Raw genomic sequence first — 18,012 nt, forward strand, 5'->3', positions numbered from 1 at the left:
TTCCATTAGATTTGAAAGGATTGTCAGTCGTAAGAACGTTGACAATCACTCAGGGATGTGTATGCATTATAAGATTTAATTATTCATTTGTGAATGTCACTATCTGCAAAAATGATCGTATCATTTGAATCTATCGTTCCCCATAATAATGGGCCCACCCACGGCTGTACGTTAAATTCTAATTTCATTGTAGCCGTTTTATTTGATAGTATAGGATAATAATCATAAACTGAATATTTACTCTTCTTGTTCTTCAAGTGAATTTTGGCATGATCACGATCCTTGATGATTCTATCCCAAAAAACAACTTTTGATTCCAAATGGTTTATACCATTCATTTGCGAATTGTTATAGTTTCCGACAAGATAAATGATAACTTGTTTTGTATTCCAATTGAAAAGGGAAGTGAGATCCGCTTCGAGATCAAACCGGAGTTTCACATTTTCCTTTCCAGAACTATATTTCCCACCAAAATCCCTAGAGTAACGAATTTTATTGAATGTTTCTTTCACAACAATCTGACCCGGTAAGCGTTGATAACCACTAGCATTCAATTGAAAGGCAGACAAAATTGAAATGACAACAGACATGAACATGATCGTTGAACTCAAAAGCCCAGTGATGTCCTGAAACCTTTGAGATAGAGAAAACATAATTGTGACCTAACGCAATATAATTAAAACTTTTCAATACAAAAAATGCAAATGCATGCATGTATAACACACCTCATGACTTTGATGGTTATGTTGTTGGTTGGGAAAGGCTATGTTACATGTTACTATGCTCGTAAATATAACGTTCAAAAATACATTTTACAAAAAAAAATAAAAAAATCTCGCCTCCAGGGATCGAACCAGGGACCCCAAGATGTCAACGTTAAATTACAGTCTTGTGCTCTTCCAACTGAGCTAAGGCGGGAACTACGCTAATTGTAAATGGTCGGACTGAAGGTAACAAAATATTATTTTCAATAACCTGAAGTATAAGGATTCTTTAGATGATTACCAAATCCGTCTAAAGATATATGATAGATTATTAAGATTGTTATCTGATACTTCTCGTATCCTTTCATATCTCTTATCTCATAGCTCTCTATGAATCATTCTATTCATTCATTATTCTCTCTAATCACTTTTCTCTCCCAATCTCTCTTTCTCGAAAAATAACTAAATCATAATCTAACCTTGCCTCTGTATCAAAGGAGGGCAAGGGCGCATATTTATATTAAATGGAGAATGACACTTCTTCCATTTCTCTTCCAATTTCATACAATAACAAATTGTATGCCAAAGAGGAATCCATCCTGTTTGGGAACATCACATTATGTGAATTCAGCATAACCCGCGATCATGCAAAAACCTGTTGTTTTGCATATGCAGTCGCCACACGAATATTAGTCAGTTTATTCCGATGTAGCTCTTTCTTATTGTCTTTCGGATCACTATCCTTTCAGTACGCTTTATTTCTTATTCGCGCTTCTCATAAATTATTTCGGAAACTATTTATATCTTTCCGTGTTACCTAATCAGGTAAATGAATTCATTAATATTTTATCTGGCTTTAAACCAATATGCGCTTGGCTTGACCCCTTACACTAATTGTAAATCGTCGGACTGAAGGTAACAAAATAATATTTTCAATAACCTGAAGTATAAGGATTCTTTAGATGATTACCAAATCCGTCTAAAGATATTGTCAGAGTATATAAATCCCGTGTGACATTTGTATCTGCTTAATTGCTCACATATCTCTGTGCCGTAGCACTACCGAGCGCGCAGATGCCCAAGGTTATGAACGAGATCGGCCATATAGTTCGGATATAGAAAAGACTTCTGTTGCATAGAATGACTCCCATAACAAAATAGAGTCCTTACGAACACGTTTGTAATCCAGCGAGAACCCGAAGGTTACTCCTGGTTTCAGCTGAAGGTTCACTTCGAGATGGATTCCTTTATATCAATATGCATTGCAAATTACACAATAAAGTCGTCGTCCCTTTTAAGAGACACATTGTATATAAAGAAAAAGTAGTACATATAAGAGATATTTCTCCGCAGAAGTGAAATAGGTCATTCCCAGCCGAAAGTAGATTAGAGAGAAATTTATTTCACAGGAAAAATTTCCCCGCGAATTATTTCTCATATCTGTCTGAACATTAATTTGATTCACATATTATAAATCAAATACCAGTTGAACCTTCATGCGTTATTAACATATAAAACATTATGTCGGACATATGAGAATATTACCTAGTATTAGGTAATCTATTATTATATGTCATTAGATTTATTTGTTTTGAGATCAGAACTTATTCTAAAATAACGAAGATTTAGAATAATATCTAATAGAGACAATCCTGGATAAAATGCACTAACTGTGTACGTTAGGGAATCAGCAGAAAAATAATTATGCGCGATCATAATTCTGTTTCTGAGAATTAAATCTTTTTTTTATTATGTATGATTACCTCACTTTATTTTCCTTTTTATTTTTACTTTACTTTACCTCTTTTTATATAACTTGTTTCTTCTACGAAGGGACGAGACCCGATAGCCTATTTTGCAATACAACTAGTTCGACTCCACTTTGATGGTAACAGAGTAAAGGAAGTAAATTCATTTTCTTCTATGGTGACACATACACAATTGTTAGAATGTTAAAGGCATTAACATTATCACACAGACCACTTGGTACATTTATATCCACCCACTTAGGTAACCGACCTTACAATTGTCTGAATCTCCCCGACTGCTAGGTTCTTATTAGTTCTATTAAAGAAGGAGTTTGATAGCTAAAGTCCGGGAGTAACTCATAAGGTCTCTCTTAACTCCGACATATTATTATAACTCATAGGTTCCGACAATATTCCCTTTGGTATATCATTATACATACACCTTATTATATACTACATTAAACATCGAAACACTATATAAATCTGGTAACACTAACTTTAACACAGGGTTTTCATAGTTCTATCAAGAACGAAGTGGGATAGCCACATGGCCATCCAATGTCTGTGACACCTCGAGTTTTAAATAATTAGAACCTAAAAGGAATCAAAAGGTGGCTTTTATTTCCTAAAATATACGACAGATAGTTTGCATTATTTCATCCGTTTTACGTTACTTATATTGATATTGTCCACGTTCAATATTTTAAAAAGAAGAAAATGTACCTAAATATTGAAGTATTTTTAAAAATGGCATTTTCTGAGCGAAAAAGGATGTGCGAACACATCCAACCTCATTAACTACACCGATCAAAAAATAAATATATATATACTGATATTCCAAGTTCTTTCATTTTACATATTGATTAAACACTTTGATCAGCTTGCCAGTATATAATTTTGATTTGATGAAATAGTTTTGCGGATACTTCCTTAGTACGGTACACTTTACCCCGCTTATTACTTCCTTGTAATTGGACGTTTTATGTAATTTTAATGCGCGTGAAGAAAAAATACATAAGAATTTGGAATTCCAAATTTCTCTCCGATAGATAAAAAAAGGTTCAAGCCAAGCGTACCTACCACTTGAATTATTTCTAAATAGTTAATTGCACCATACCTAATAATTAATAAAACAAATAGGCAGGCAAAAGTTGGTCCAGAAGTATAATGTTTGCAAAGAGGTCGTATTTTGTCAGAAAGGGCACGGTGGGCCTGTTACAAAAAAGACTTTGCTTTAATTCTTCAGCATCAACATTTGCAAGGTCGTTTCATAGTACACCCCTTGCTGCAAAAATCGACATTCCTGCCGAGCAGAAATGCAAGGAGCTTCTAGGAAAACTTCCAAATCTAGAATACATTTTTCAGAATGAGGATGGGTCAAAAAGGATCCCTTCAGAAGGTGAATTGAAGATTATAGCTTTTTTAAACAGCTATACCAAGACCCGTAAATTAAATTGGATTGAACTTTTTACGTACCCGAGACAGTATAAAGATTTATATTTGCAAAATGATCAGGATCTCGAGAAGTTGAAAGCTAGTTCAGGCTTAATTATTGACAAGATTCCGTATGAAGATACTGCTACTGGTGAAATTAAGTGGAAGATTGTTAGAGATAACGAAGAGAAGGAAGGATGGGAAAACATTGCTCATTTTTTGTTTATACCAGCATTCTGCTTTCTAGTCGTGGCGTTGTGCTGGAGGGATGATATGAACGTGACAGAATGGGCTAAAAGAGAGCTTCTTTACCGGGTGAAAAGCAAGGCCGAAAAAGAAGGTGACACTGAGGCACTAAAAACATTCGAAAAGTTTGGTGACAAGCCAGAAGGATATGAATTTGATCTGGCAGGATTTGATAAAAATGATGACGTTATCGTTGAACGCATATTATCTGGCGAGTACGATAAAATGGCTAAATTGAAAGTTAAACAACATCAACAACGTCAGGAATAAATCCAAAGGCTGAGCACAAGGTGATGTGTTGTGAAAACTAGTGAAATGCTTTTTAGTTGTGTTTTGTTTTACTTGCTCTAGGAGCAAAAAGTTCAGTTATTCGTATAAGTAGCACTGCTTATTAATGCCTTTTTTATCTCCTACTTTATGTGTGAGATTAAGTTCTCAATTTATTTATTTATTTAAAGATTTCTAATCTTCCCGTAGTATTATGTCATTTAAACAACTTGGTATATTGCTCCATATGCTTCTCTGTATGTTGCTTTATTTATCAAGTGTATATACTTTTGTACAATCAAATCGGCATAAATGGTGCAGGGTTGAATATTTTGATTCCGGTTTGCAACTTTTTTTGCGGAACGCCCCCCTTAGGAAAATTTCCATTTTTTTTCGTTATCGATGCTCCATATTTTGTTCTGCATTAAATTGAATCATTCTTCTCCGATTAAGTCTTAAAACCTTTCGAAAAGAAAAACATTTACCTTTCCTTGATACACTCCTACAATAAATAATTTGAGAGACGTTTGAATCGCATTTTTGTATATAAATATTGAATCAAATAATTACGCTATGTCTAAAAACGAACCAATTCCATTCCCTGGTCCTTCTTCACCGGAAAGACTTAATCTCTCTCCAACCACATCCCACACAAAGGAGCACAGACGAAGAAGATCTTCTTCACTAATATCGAAGGTGGAACCAGAAACATTTGAAACGAAGCAGGACCAGGATATTCAAGATAATATGAATGCAAATTGGGTTCATTTTAAAGGAGCATGGATAATTCATATCGTGATTATAATGCTCCTAAAAGTATTCTATGATTTGGTACCAATATTTAGTAACGAGACAAGCTGGACACTTACGAACGTTACTTATGCAATCGGCTCTTATATTATGTTTCATCAGATTAAAGGCACGCCGTTCGACTATAATAACGGTGCCTTCGACAATTTGAATATGTGGGAACAAATAGATAATGGGGCACAGTTTACACCTGTTAAGAAATTTCTTCTTGGCGTCCCTATTTTTCTTTTCTTGATTTCCACCCATTATTCTAACTATGACTTAACACTATTTGTTATCAATTTACTTGCATGTCTCCTAGTTGTGATTCCAAAGTTACCATATAGTCATCGTGTCAGAATTAATATTCCATATCTAACAGACCAACAGATTATAAATTAATGATACAGGCATATTGCTGGATTGTTATACTTTTTTTTCAACAACTTTTGGGTTTGGTGCTCAGGACGGGCTCATGTTTAGGTACATCATGCCTTTATTGTATCGCGTTTGATTACCGTCGGAAATTATTCTAAGAGTAACAAGTCATTGCATTCTTCTACACCATTTCCTTAACCTTTTAAACGTCTTTTCTCAATTTTTTTGTTTTATGAATTCAATCCATAATCATGCAAATCAGTATTTTTTAGGCTTTTGTAAAATACAGAATAAATGTACATAAAGAGAACAGCAGATTATTCATCATCATGTGAAGCTAGTTTCAATTATATGATCTAATCGTTTTTGGAACGCTGTCCTCTTTTTCTTTGCTACAATACTTTTAAGAACCTTTATCCTTAGTTCCAGTTCCAAAGTATCACAGTTAAATGCTTTCTTGAGCCTACTGATGTCCGTTATTGAAAGCTTACGCGTTCTTTTCCACACCTTTAGGTAACTATAGAAGCGTATCCAATCGTTTTTTGACCATCTACCTTCAGGAGTATCACTGGCATATTTCTCAGTATACCTTAGACGATTTCGGCAATTTTTTGCATCTGTTTTTCCGGACTTCTTGTGATCATTGTCACTCTTATCAGAACCACTAGTCTGCATACCTGACATATCATTTTTACCCGCTATCAAAGGGGATTGCAGTCGCTCTTCATGTTCCCCAAGCTCTTCTCGCTTACCATTAATAAAATTTGTGACCTTCAGTATTGTACTTTCGGCATCTAAATCAGAACTTTCAATATCATTATCCTTATATGAAGAATCGCTGTCTTTAAAAGCATGCTCATTCGTACCGATCCTTTTCTCAGCCATAATTTTCGGATCGTAGAGATTCTCATCTGCAAAGGTTTGTAATGTTGGAACTTCTTTTGTAGAATTTTTATGTTCCAAAAGCAAATTTCTATGCGTACTCTTGGAAAGATTCACTTCTTCATTGTTATTGGCAATAGAATGATTTTTCAATCCTGATGACGAACTTTTTTTTGGCGATGAAGATTCATATTCTGAATCTGAGTTCATATACACGCTGTCTTTGCAATCATTACCAGAGTTATCATTATTAATACTTCTCCCACTCATTAGAGTTATGTGAAATACAATTTCACAAAAAAAAATATGACGATTAATGAAGTATTATTAAAACATGTGCATACACATGAACCGTTTAACTGTGATTCCTTATGTTTGCGAAAAAGGCAGCACATCTCTACATCTTCATTATCATAGTCAACAAAAAATTTTCGATTATGAAAGAACGAAAGAAAATTTTTTACTTCTTTTCATTCCAAGATTCTTCGTTACAAAGATATATGGTTATTATATCATTTAATATAATCAACTGAAATAACATGGCCACTGGGAAAACAGAAAAAGCCCGTCGGGATAGACAAGGGGATACAAGAGATGCTAATATAAGGGTGAAAGGTGAAAATTTTTATAGGGATGCGAAGAAGGTGAAAAAAGTTAATATGTACAAGGGTGGCAAGGCCGTCCGAAATGCAAAGGGTGAAATCGTTAAGGAGGCATACCTACAACAGAGAACTGTTCCCACAGCTCGAGTTGAGTCTAATAGACGATGGTTTGGTAATACGAGGGTTATAGCTCAAGATGCGTTAGCTCATTTTAGAAAAGCCATGGGTGAAAAAAGACATGATACGTACTCCGTTTTGTTGAAGCAGAATAAGCTTCCAATCTCACTATTAGATGACAGCGACTCTAAAGTGTCACCATCGGCTAAAATCTTGGACACGGAATCTTATGAACACACATTTGGCCCCAACTCACGGAGAAAAAAACCAAATGTTGCTGCTTCATCATTTTCTGAACTAGCTCAGCTCACTGAAAAAGATCAACAGCAATACGAGGAGAAGCAGATTTTAAAGCCAACATTAGGGCTTATGGGAGGATTTGATGAAAATGGATATACAAAGGAAGCTCGGGACAGAATTTTTTCCAAAGGTCAGTCAAAAAGAATTTGGAACGAATTATTTAAAGTGGTTGATTCGTCAGACGTTGTTATTGAAGTTTTGGATGCCAGGGATCCCATGGGAACAAGATGCAGCTCCGTTGAACAATATATGCAAAAAGAATGTCCACATAAACATTTAGTGCTTGTTCTTAATAAGTGTGATTTAGTTCCAACATGGGTTGCGGTAAGTTATCAAAAAAAATTGAATGGAATTTCGAAAATTTTTATTGATCTTTTTTTTTTTTTTCTCATTTTTCCTTTACCAAGGCTTTTTGTCAGGGCATCCTATCGGTGTGTTACACATTATTCATATAGCCTGCCTGTTATAACTTTGGAACATTAATACCTATCGCCCAGTCGCTGATATTCGTTTTGATTATCATTGACTACCGCAATCTTTCGTTTTGAAAGGGCAACTAGATAGATTTTGGAGCTTTGGAGTTGAACTTTGCCGAATGCTTATCTTCTTTCAGTAGAGTATAAGGCATCATTCTCATGGTTAAGTTCGTAGTTAAGAGCCAAACAATTATATTCAGGATATATATCTATATCTGCTTTTTATTTTCGATGCTTCTAGTTTTCTTTTCCTGAACTCGTTTTGAAGTGAGAGAAATACAATACTAACATTACTCCAATATATTTTGTTGAAGGCAGCGTGGGTTAAACACTTATCTAAGGATTTCCCTACATTAGCGTTCCACGCATCTATTACTAATTCATTTGGTAAAGGATCTTTAATTCAGCTTTTGAGACAATTTGCATCTTTACATACCGATCGAAAACAGATATCTGTGGGTTTCATAGGATATCCTAATACAGGAAAGTCTAGCATAATTAATACCCTTCGAAGGAAGAAGGTGTGCAATGTTGCTCCAATTCCAGGAGAAACAAAAGTCTGGCAATATATTACACTCATGAAACGTGTTTATCTTATTGATAGTCCTGGTATTGTTCCTCCTTCATCTAAGGATTCTGAAAGTGATATCCTTTTTCGCGGAGTTGTCAGGGTTGAGCATGTCTCTCATCCTGCACAGTATATGCCTGAACTTCTAAAAAGAGTTGAGAAAAAGCACTTAGAAAGAACATATGAACTGTCTGGATGGAATACAGCAGAAGAATTCATAGAAAAGTTGGCAAGAAAGTCTGGACGGTTACTAAAGGGTGCTGAACCTGATATGGAGGGTGTATCGAGGCAAGTAATCAAAGACTTCAATAGAGGCAAGATTCCATGGTTTGTGCCGCCACCAGAAGACAAAGAAGAGTACAGAGGTGTTGATAAAAAGGTAGGGTATAAAAGGAAACGTGCTGAGAGAGAAGTTAGGGCAAATGATGGAGGAAAATCGGTTGGCGTAGACACAAAAATTGACAAAAACAGCGAACAGGAAGATGCTTTGCCAGATTCTAAAAAGTGCAGGACTGAATAAACACTTTGCATGATCGCGTATTAAGCTATATGTATCATATCTATAGACAGAATATACTATTACTTTGAGAGCGCAATATTTTTAACACTTTGTGGGATTTCACGGCCCTTAAATGCCTTTGCTAGCGGGACACCCATAAGAAGACAATTCGGAACGTTTTAATAATTTGTTTTCGGAGTTTTTTAGATGCATACTTAAAAATATGACATATGTAATGTAATCTTTTCAAATTTTCTATTGTATTTTTTCCAAATCGTACCTTAAAAATAATAATTTAGAAGGATATTTGGCCAGCAATAATAAAATGAAGAGGAAAAAATCACCTATAGTGCCTGTTCCGGAAATACTTCCCGTTGGAACAGGTAGACATGCTAACAATTATTCAGTGAGGGTTTCGGAGTTAGTTCCGTTCTGTAGATAGCTCAAATCTGCTACCAAATACACTGGACCAACAAATTACTTTCTGGGGATAGATAAACATGTTGATACTCCTCAATTCAATTATTGCTATTGTGCAGTAAAATCATTCTTCAAGTGAAAGAAAATGCTTGTTAAATGGCAAAATACTGAGGCAGACATTACACATCTCAGAAAAAGTCTGTAATAACGATACAAACTTTATCATCCGACACCTAACGTTCGATGTCTCAAATAGTGATCATTTCTTTACCATGCACTAACATAAATCATGCTAAATAATACGCTTTGGAATCTTATTGATCGGCGAGATGCGCCGAAACTTGCAAAACAGAATGGAATTATGAGGCGAGAGGAAAAGAAAAAAAAATTTCGCTTTCGTGAACAAAAAAATACCTTTCATATCGAAAAAAGGTATTGTATGTGAACAATACACATTAAAAAATGAAGAAAAATATTAATTTGACAACCATGTCACAACTAATTACTTTTTATGGAAATAGCGCGCCTTTTGATTTCTTTGAATGTTCTTTGTTTTTTCTTATCGGTCAGCGGCATTCAAAAATTGGAGGGGAAATTTTTACACATATTTTTGATGACTGGCTGCTTTTCTCGTGCACCAGAGAGCTTACGGGTGCTTTATAGATAACACTTTTTGATTGGATACTTAATACCGCCCACTGATTGTACTTTTCTTTATCTGGGAATTTCTCGAATGTGTTCCTGAATTTTTTTTTTTCTTTCAGAACAATGACCCTATTTCTCTGATCTGAAGAGAGGATGAGACTTATCAGACAGCGTTAGATAGAATTGTCTAAGATCACAATAGTGACCTTGAAAAAAATTTTAAGATATAATTGCTGATTTGACAATACAGGGAACCAAACCGTCAAGATGCACAGTGATATATAAAGGGAGAATATATCATTATTATGTTTTTGTTTGATTGCAACTCAGATGTAAACTCAAGTACACTATTATATAGTCCACATCCAAATCTGTAATCAAGAATACACAGATATCTATAGTTATCATGAAAGCACCTTTACCTCAGGGTGCAGGTTATGCCATTGTGGTGGGTCTTGGACTTGCCTTTGCTGTTGGTATGATCCTAACTACCTTTATCCTTAGACGGTACCAAAAGGAAATCATAACATCTGAGGAATTTTCTACCGCTGGTAGATCTGTTGGTACAGGTTTGATTGCGGCGGCTGTCGTGTCTTCTTGGACTTGGGCTGCAACTTTATTAACGTCTTCTACTCAAGCTAATGAGAAAGGAGTCTTTGGCGCTTATGCATATGCTTCTGGTGCATGCTGCCAAATCATTTTATTTGCTTTCTTAGCAATCAAGGCTAAACAGCTCGCCCCAGAGTGTCATACTTACTTGGAGATCATTCGTGCGAGATACGGAGGTTGTGTTCATGGCGTTTTTATCTTTTTTGCCATTGCAACCAATATCTTAGTCACAGCCATGTTGCTCACTGGAGGCTCTGCCGCCATTTCTGATTTAACTGGAATGAATACAGTTGCCTGCATTTTTTTGCTTCCTATTGGTGTGATGGTTTATACCTTATTTGGTGGAATCAAGGCAACATTCTTGACAGATTATGTCCATACTGTTGCAATTATAGTTATCATTTTAACATTTGCTTTCGAGGCCTATGCTACTTCTGATAAATTGGGTTCTCCGGGAAAGGTCTGGGAACTTGTTGTGGAAGCTGGTAAGCGTCATCCAGTTGAAGGTAATGCTGAGGGATCATACCTCACCATGCATTCTCGTTCAGCTGGTATATTCTTTGTCATTAATATTGTGGGAAACTTCGGTACTGTGTTTTTGGATAATGGCTATTGGAATAAGGCAATTGCTTCTTCACCGGTTGCCGCACTTCCAGGATATGTTCTTGGTGGACTTTCCTGGTTTGCAATTCCTTGGCTTACTGCAACTACCATGGGATTTGTTTGCTTATCTTTGGAAACTAATCCTTCTTTTCCAACATACCCAAACTTACTTTCTTCAGAGGAAGTTTCTGCAGGTTTAGTCTTACCATCTGCAGCTGTTGCAATGATGGGCAAAGGTGGAGCAGTTGCTACTTTGTTCATGGTTTTCATGGCCGTGACATCTGCTATGTCCGCTGAATTAATTGCAGTGTCATCTATTTGCTCCTATGATATTTACAAGGGTTATGTGAATCCTCATGCAAAAGGTAAATCGATTATCTTTACATCCCACGCTACAGTCATTGCCTTTTCTGTCATTATGTCCGGATTTGCAACTGGATTGTACTACGCAGGAATTTCTATGGGCTACTTGTACGAGCTTATGGGAATTATAATATCAGCTGCTGTTGTTCCAGCATCACTGACTTTGTTGTGGAAGCAGCAGAACGGTATTGCAGCCGCAGTTTCTCCAATATTAGGAACAATATTATCTATAATGTCCTGGCTTGTCTGTACTCATTCTATGTATGGAAAAATTACAGTGGATAATACTTTTGAAGATGATCCAATGCTAGTTGGTAATGTCGTGGCATTACTCTCTCCTGCCATTATCTCGCCAATTCTTACGTACGTATTCAAGCCTCAAAACTTTGACTGGGAGGTTTTGAAGACCATCAAGAGAGTTGACGAGACCGAGGAAATTGAAGATGTTGTTGACGATAGCAGCAGTGATATTGAAAACCAGGATGCTGGTACTCCACAAGGAGAGGAGAAAATTGTGCCAGCAACATCTAAGGTTCAAAGCTTGATTCAAACAATGAGCACAAGTGGCAAGGAACTACTTAAGGCACAGGAGGAAGAAGAATTACTTAGAAAGGCATCAAAGAAAGCTGGCTATCTTTGTCTTTTCCTTTCTATCGCGTTATTAGTTGTTTGGCCAATGCCAATGTACGGAAGCAAGTATGTGTTTTCTAAGAAGTTTTTTACTGGCTGGGTTGTGGTTGGTATGATATGGATCTTCTTTTCTGCCTTCAATGTGATCATTTTCCCATTGATACAGGGAAGGCATGGAATATACACTTCATTACGTGGAGTGTATTGGGATCTCACTGGCCAGACACACAAACTACGTGAATGGCAGAACAGTAATCCAGAAGAACTTCATGTTGTGCAGAGCCAGGTCTCTGCAGCAGCTCGTAGAAATGTTGCTATGGGAGGTGACAATTTGGAAGATCTGGATGAAATATTAAAATGATTTTTCTTCTTCTTTAATTATTATTTTTAATCCATTTATTATACTCTTTAAGTAAAAAAACAAAAAGTATTTTTTTTAGACTATTGGAAATAATTCAAAGTTAGACACAGAGTACACACAACAAAACCTATTAAAATATAACGTAAATGGCATAATTAATCATTAATCCTGGGTAAGCTATATCGTACTGTATCGATCCTTTTTATTAAAATCTGACCATCATAAATTGGGGGTGGAAGAAATGTAAGGAAGACGAAGTTCAAAATTTGGAAAAAAATTTGTTTTCTATGGGGGGAGCAAAAAAAAAGGGGGAATCGAGAATACGAAAAGAAGACAGATTACGTATTAGCCGACGAGACAACTTCTGATACCCACATACGTTCCCGATATATTTAGCAACATTATAAAAAGAAGGGGCAATCATTTGGAAATTCGTTACAAATGTCCGGTCTGAGGTATAACTCTCATATTATGGGAATTCAAGGGCAGAGTCCTGCTGAAGTACTCCGTCAGCAACAGCAAAATCAACAAATGGCTCAACAAGCAGCACTTCAACATAGTGGAGTTGGCACACAGCAAAATCAGTTAGGCGAAGCATCAGCTTCATCAGGTTTACAAGGTGTACCTCTTTCGATGATGATGTCTCCACAATTTCAAGGTAGGGGAAATATAAACGTAGGTATGCAAGGCTCAGCGCAACAGACACCGCAGCAACAACAACAGCTGTTTCAGCAGGTGCAGCAGCAGCAGATAGCCGCTATTTCAGCTCAAAGACTTGCACAACAACAACAACAGCAGCAGCAACAACAAGCACAAGCGCAAAAACCCAATTACATGATTTCGCCCATAGCGTTACAGCAACAGCAAATTCGCACACCTCTTCGTTCACAGGCAGAGCCTCAGCTGCAACTTCGGCAACTTCAGTTACAACAGCTTAAGCTTAGGCAACAACAGCAACAGCAGCCCCAACAACAGCAAGAATTTTTAATTCAAAATTCAATGCAGAAACAACATGATACATCGGTGTCACCTCTTACAGCACAAAGCTCTGATACAAGAGTCAGGCAAGTTTGGAGCGACAACTTGGAGAGTGAAATGGCATTGATTAGGGAACTAGCCGGCGTGTACAACAATATATGTGTTTCGACAGAGTTTGCTGGTATTGTTGCACGTCCAATGGGAACATTTCGTTCCACGAAGGATTACCACTATCAAACTATGAGGTCCAATGCCGACTTATTGAACTTAATTCAGGTTGGTATTACATTAAGTGATAAAGACGGCCATATTCCTGTTTCTGCTCCTTCTACTTGGCAGTTTAATTTTAAGTTTGATCTCAATAAAGAAATGTTCAGTAAAGAGTCGGTGGATACGTTAATGACATCCGGTGTTGACTTTGCAAAATTAAGCATGAATGGAATTATAGCGGATGACTTTGCACAATGCATTATTGATAGCGGGCTTTGCCTTTTACCAGATGTGACTTGGGTAAGCTTTCATGCAGGATACGATTTTGGCTTTTTGATCTCCTTGCTCATGAACAAAGAAATGCCTTCTAGCCAACAAAGATTTTCGCAATGGGCTTCTACATATTTTCCAACGTTCTACGATATCAAACTTATTTCAATTGCAAAAGTTATCGGAAATGGAAATATTTACAAGGATCGTTTTTCTTTGGAAGATCTTGCTCAGTTGCTTGGAATTCATGAAGCGGACTTTAATCTCCTGCAAGTTGGAGAGCAATCAATTATAATACAATTATGCTTCAATGTACTGCGCCATCTGCTAGGTAACGATATTTTGGTTTCTTGTAAGAATCGAATCTGGGGATTGACTGATGATGTCTCCACAAGTATTTCTGAAAGCAATGTTAAGATAAACACTTCTTTGAATTCGCAGGAGCAAAGTGGTGGGTCATCTCTACAGACACCACTTCAGTCTTTGCAAACGCTTCTTCAACAAAAGCAGCAAGAACATATTCCAATAGATGGGAGTCAACAAATGAGAAAACTGCTTCAATCGCAAGGACTGCTTCTTAATCATGGAAACAATGCCAATGATCCTAATCTATCGAATTCAATACCATCTGCACAGCAAGACATGCTGTCACCCCCAAACGTTCCACCACCTGGAATTTTAGTTGATCAGAAAGGTATATTATCACCGGCTATGACATATTATAATGCAGTTTAGTATGGTAGGGTCCATGCTTAGATACATATTAATAAAATTTCATTAACGGTGGATTTTACTGCCGTCGATCGAGCATGGTATGGTGTATTACTTATTTTCCTTATATACATAAAAATTGAAACCTTTTTGATGTTTATATCAATTTACTGTGATGCGGTAGAATCGAATATATGTTTTCGCAATTCAAGCGATTCGATTAATCGCATATATAAATGTACGTCAACATTTTTATTAGTACGTTGATTCTTCGGGGGAAAATAGGGGAAGGCTTTATTCTGTGCGTTTGACATCAAAATTTTCACCCTGCTTTTTTCATTTAATTTATATATATATATATTTTTTCTCATATTAAAAGGAAGAAGATTTGCACCCAATTGCTCTTACTCACATACGATTTAAACTGGCTTTTATCTGTTCCATAAGGACTAATTCATTTATTATATTCTTTGCGCCTCTTTCAACGATTCAATCATTTTGTATATTTACAAAGATGACACTCAATGAATATGAGAGGAACCCAAACAGAATTTCCGTTGCTTTTGTAACATACTATTACAATCTGTTGAATTCTCACCATGAGAAATTGTACCAACTCTACTATAAGGATGCTGTACTAAAGCATAATGATTATAAAAATCCCTTTGCAGAGAAAGCAGAGAATATTGTTGGTATAGAAAGCATTAAACAGTATTGGGATCATTCCAAGCTTTGCGGTGCCAAGGTAATGATTCAATCAATTGAAAGTTCTAGATCTTTTGAAGATACCATTTTAATTGTTACCATTGGAGAGCTTGCTTTGCAAAACGAGCAGAATATATGCGATGAGCAGCCAGCTTATAAGTTCGTTCAGACATTTGTTTTGGTCCCAATAAAGGGTAAAGACGTTTATGACGTTTATAATGATGTTATGACATTTGTTCCTGACATTGATTATGAATATGTTAACGATGACGGAAATGGAGCAGAGGACAATAAAATTAAGGGGGACGGTAAAGCAGACTCTGATATTGTGAAGAACTTAAATAAAGAGGTCAAAGTATTTGAATCAAATGGTGAATTAAAAGAAACGAGCATCGTTTCCGATGCTGTTGTCAAGACATCTAGGACCGAACCATCCATTATTATGAACAATAAAGACGGTGAAAATGAAGAATCTAACTCTGAAAATGAGACTTTTAAGACTAGTCAGATAAATAGTGAGGATTCACATGCATCGGTTACTGCAATCTCGCCCGATCTTAAAAGGCAACAATCAACCGAACAGAATGCCAAGAAGACAGCCGAGGCCACTCCAAAAAAACCTGTGCCTGTGCCTTCAGTTCCTGAAAAAGGTCTTAGCTGGGCAAATCAGATCGCATCTGCTACTAAAGGTAAGCCAACTGCTGACATCCATCCACCGCACTCTGGACCAACTAAATCAAAGAAGGAACTTTCTCCTGTATCTAAGAGAGGAACCACTAAGAGAAAGGATGGTAAAAAACACCATCACCAGGGAGCAGACTCGGATGATGGATTTGAAAAGGTTAGGGGGGGTGACTCCAGGAAATCCATTATTCAGACTACTTCAGTGAATAAAAAGGGACAACTCGTTTATCCAATTTTTCTTAAGTACATCGATAAAGATTCATCTGAAGATGCCATAGCAAAAGTTCTTGAAAGCCACTTTGGTCCTGTAGACTCTCTTAAAATTGATAAGGCCGGTGCTTACGTGAACTTTGTGCAGAAAGATTCTCAAAGGAGAGCACTCGCAAGAAGTACCATCAAAATGAATGGAAATGAAGTGAAAATAGAAGCCAAGTTAAGGAAGGACAGTGGAACTATCAAAAAGAGAAAGGGAAGAAATGGAAAAAGACACGGAAATGGTTCCCAAAATGGATCATCCGGATATACGGAGGACGGATTTAAAAAAGTTTGATTATGTTTAGATAGCTGCTGATGAGAGAATAATACATAGACTGAAATAACTTAGGAATACGAATTATAGGTATGCCTAAACACTTTTATATATGTATGTAAGCGGAAAAATCAAACTGATGTTAGAACGATTTTCAGCAAAACTGAATATATAATCTGCTAGCAAATAGGATTCCAATACAATCTCAACACGAGTACATACAAAAGATTCACATCCAATAATGGCCCCTATTTAGGTGCATTCATTGGAGAATTTCATCCAAAACATTTTGCTGTGTTTGAACATCATCTTCCCTGACCTTCTTCAAATTCAGCTTCCTAAATGCGGAAATGATTTTGTCCTGTGGAAAGCCCATATCTTCAAAAATCTTAACACTATTTCTATCAATTCCATATTTGGCACATTCATCCTTTGGATGTCCCTGTGCCAAGGCATGCTTTGTAAAATCCTTGTAATCATATGGTTTCGTGCCAGATGGGACCTTATAGCTTTCATTTGGAGCGTAGATTTTTGTCCATTTCGCAGCAGTTTCTGCAAATTTTTCAGGTGTTTCCAGGTACACCTTCGCAACTTGTGCATCTTGAGGATCAGTAGGCACGGGATCCTGTAGCAGAGACTGTAAAGATATCAAAGTTGATTTCAATGTGAGAATAGGTGTCCAGGCATTCTTAAGAATATCTAAACAGATAGCACCAGTCTGAGATGATATATTAGGATGATATATCTTTGTATCAAATTTCATGTTTGGTGGTTTAAATGGATATTCATCTGGTATCTTAATATCAACCTCAAAAAGCCCACCTTCATATGGTGTTCCTGGTGGGCCTTCAAACGTACCTTTCAAGTGCTCAAGATTATCTTCGTCAACGGGCACAAGTGTGACGTGTGACAGTTTGTCCCTCTTAACATCTTCCAATTCTTTCGAAATTCTCTTCACCCTCGACATTATTATTTGTGTTTGATTATTTTTACTTCTGTATTTTCTGTATTAAAGTCGGAGTGAAGATTGGAAGAAAAAAGTAACATCAAGGAGAGGCCGCCCCAACAGGTATGAAAATGAAATGATACATTGAAATTTTACCTGCACATACCAAATGTAATTTTTCCCCCTTGTGTGCCGCCTGCTAAGATTGTTTGCTTGTACATATCTCAGGACAAAAAAAAAGCAGCTTCACGCATCCTTACACAATTTATATATGTGATAACGCAGACACACAAAATTTTTCCCCAGCAGGATTTATAAACAAGTGATAAATCACTTAA

The 18,012-nt window shown here is 36.5% G+C and overlaps 9 protein-coding genes and 1 non-coding gene across 10 annotated transcripts; 6 read left to right on the forward strand and 4 right to left on the reverse strand.

Annotated features, from left to right (window-relative positions):
- Nucleotides 1–83: 83 nt before the first annotated feature.
- BRETT_003158 (uncharacterized protein) lies at nt 84–653 on the reverse strand (the record flags this gene model as incomplete). The annotated part of the gene is made up of 1 exon (XM_041281671.1): nt 84–653. One exon carries the CDS (start codon nt 651–653, stop codon nt 84–86), a length of 570 nt encoding a protein of 189 aa, XP_041139462.1.
- A 180-nt stretch (nt 654–833) lies between these two features.
- Nucleotides 834–918, reverse strand: BRETT_003159. Its single transcript has one exon. It is a non-coding gene; the product is annotated as a tRNA-Tyr (tRNA).
- A 2,701-nt stretch (nt 919–3,619) lies between these two features.
- On the forward strand, nt 3,620–4,402 carry BRETT_003160 (uncharacterized protein; the record flags this gene model as incomplete). Its single annotated transcript, XM_041281672.1, has 1 exon — nt 3,620–4,402. One exon carries the CDS (start codon nt 3,620–3,622, stop codon nt 4,400–4,402), a length of 783 nt encoding a protein of 260 aa, XP_041139463.1.
- Nucleotides 4,403–4,972: 570 nt separating this feature from the next.
- BRETT_003161 (uncharacterized protein) lies at nt 4,973–5,590 on the forward strand (the record flags this gene model as incomplete). Its single annotated transcript, XM_041281673.1, has 1 exon — nt 4,973–5,590. The coding sequence occupies one exon, from the start codon at nt 4,973–4,975 to the stop codon at nt 5,588–5,590; it is 618 nt and encodes a 205-aa protein (XP_041139464.1).
- A 303-nt stretch (nt 5,591–5,893) lies between these two features.
- BRETT_003162 (uncharacterized protein) lies at nt 5,894–6,718 on the reverse strand (the record flags this gene model as incomplete). Its single annotated transcript, XM_041281674.1, has 1 exon — nt 5,894–6,718. One exon carries the CDS (start codon nt 6,716–6,718, stop codon nt 5,894–5,896), a length of 825 nt encoding a protein of 274 aa, XP_041139465.1.
- A 269-nt stretch (nt 6,719–6,987) lies between these two features.
- Nucleotides 6,988–9,031, forward strand: NOG2 (GTPase required for pre-60S ribosomal subunit nuclear export and maturation; the record flags this gene model as incomplete). Its single annotated transcript, XM_041281675.1, has 2 exons — nt 6,988–7,791; nt 8,258–9,031. 2 exons carry the CDS (start codon nt 6,988–6,990, stop codon nt 9,029–9,031), a joined length of 1,578 nt encoding a protein of 525 aa, XP_041139466.1.
- Nucleotides 9,032–10,481: 1,450 nt separating this feature from the next.
- Nucleotides 10,482–12,641, forward strand: DUR3 (urea active transporter; the record flags this gene model as incomplete). The annotated part of the gene is made up of 1 exon (XM_041281676.1): nt 10,482–12,641. The coding sequence occupies one exon, from the start codon at nt 10,482–10,484 to the stop codon at nt 12,639–12,641; it is 2,160 nt and encodes a 719-aa protein (XP_041139467.1).
- A 441-nt stretch (nt 12,642–13,082) lies between these two features.
- On the forward strand, nt 13,083–14,834 carry BRETT_003165 (uncharacterized protein; the record flags this gene model as incomplete). Its single annotated transcript, XM_041281677.1, has 1 exon — nt 13,083–14,834. The coding sequence occupies one exon, from the start codon at nt 13,083–13,085 to the stop codon at nt 14,832–14,834; it is 1,752 nt and encodes a 583-aa protein (XP_041139468.1).
- Nucleotides 14,835–15,324: 490 nt separating this feature from the next.
- On the forward strand, nt 15,325–16,749 carry BRETT_003166 (uncharacterized protein; the record flags this gene model as incomplete). Its single annotated transcript, XM_041281678.1, has 1 exon — nt 15,325–16,749. One exon carries the CDS (start codon nt 15,325–15,327, stop codon nt 16,747–16,749), a length of 1,425 nt encoding a protein of 474 aa, XP_041139469.1.
- A 241-nt stretch (nt 16,750–16,990) lies between these two features.
- BRETT_003167 (uncharacterized protein) lies at nt 16,991–17,695 on the reverse strand (the record flags this gene model as incomplete). Its single annotated transcript, XM_041281679.1, has 1 exon — nt 16,991–17,695. One exon carries the CDS (start codon nt 17,693–17,695, stop codon nt 16,991–16,993), a length of 705 nt encoding a protein of 234 aa, XP_041139470.1.
- Between the last annotated feature and the right edge of the window lie 317 nt (nt 17,696–18,012).

This window comes from Brettanomyces bruxellensis, chromosome 9 (assembly GCF_011074885.1).
Source record: "Brettanomyces bruxellensis chromosome 9, complete sequence".
NCBI classification, from domain to species: Eukaryota; Fungi; Ascomycota; class Pichiomycetes; order Pichiales; family Pichiaceae; genus Brettanomyces; species Brettanomyces bruxellensis.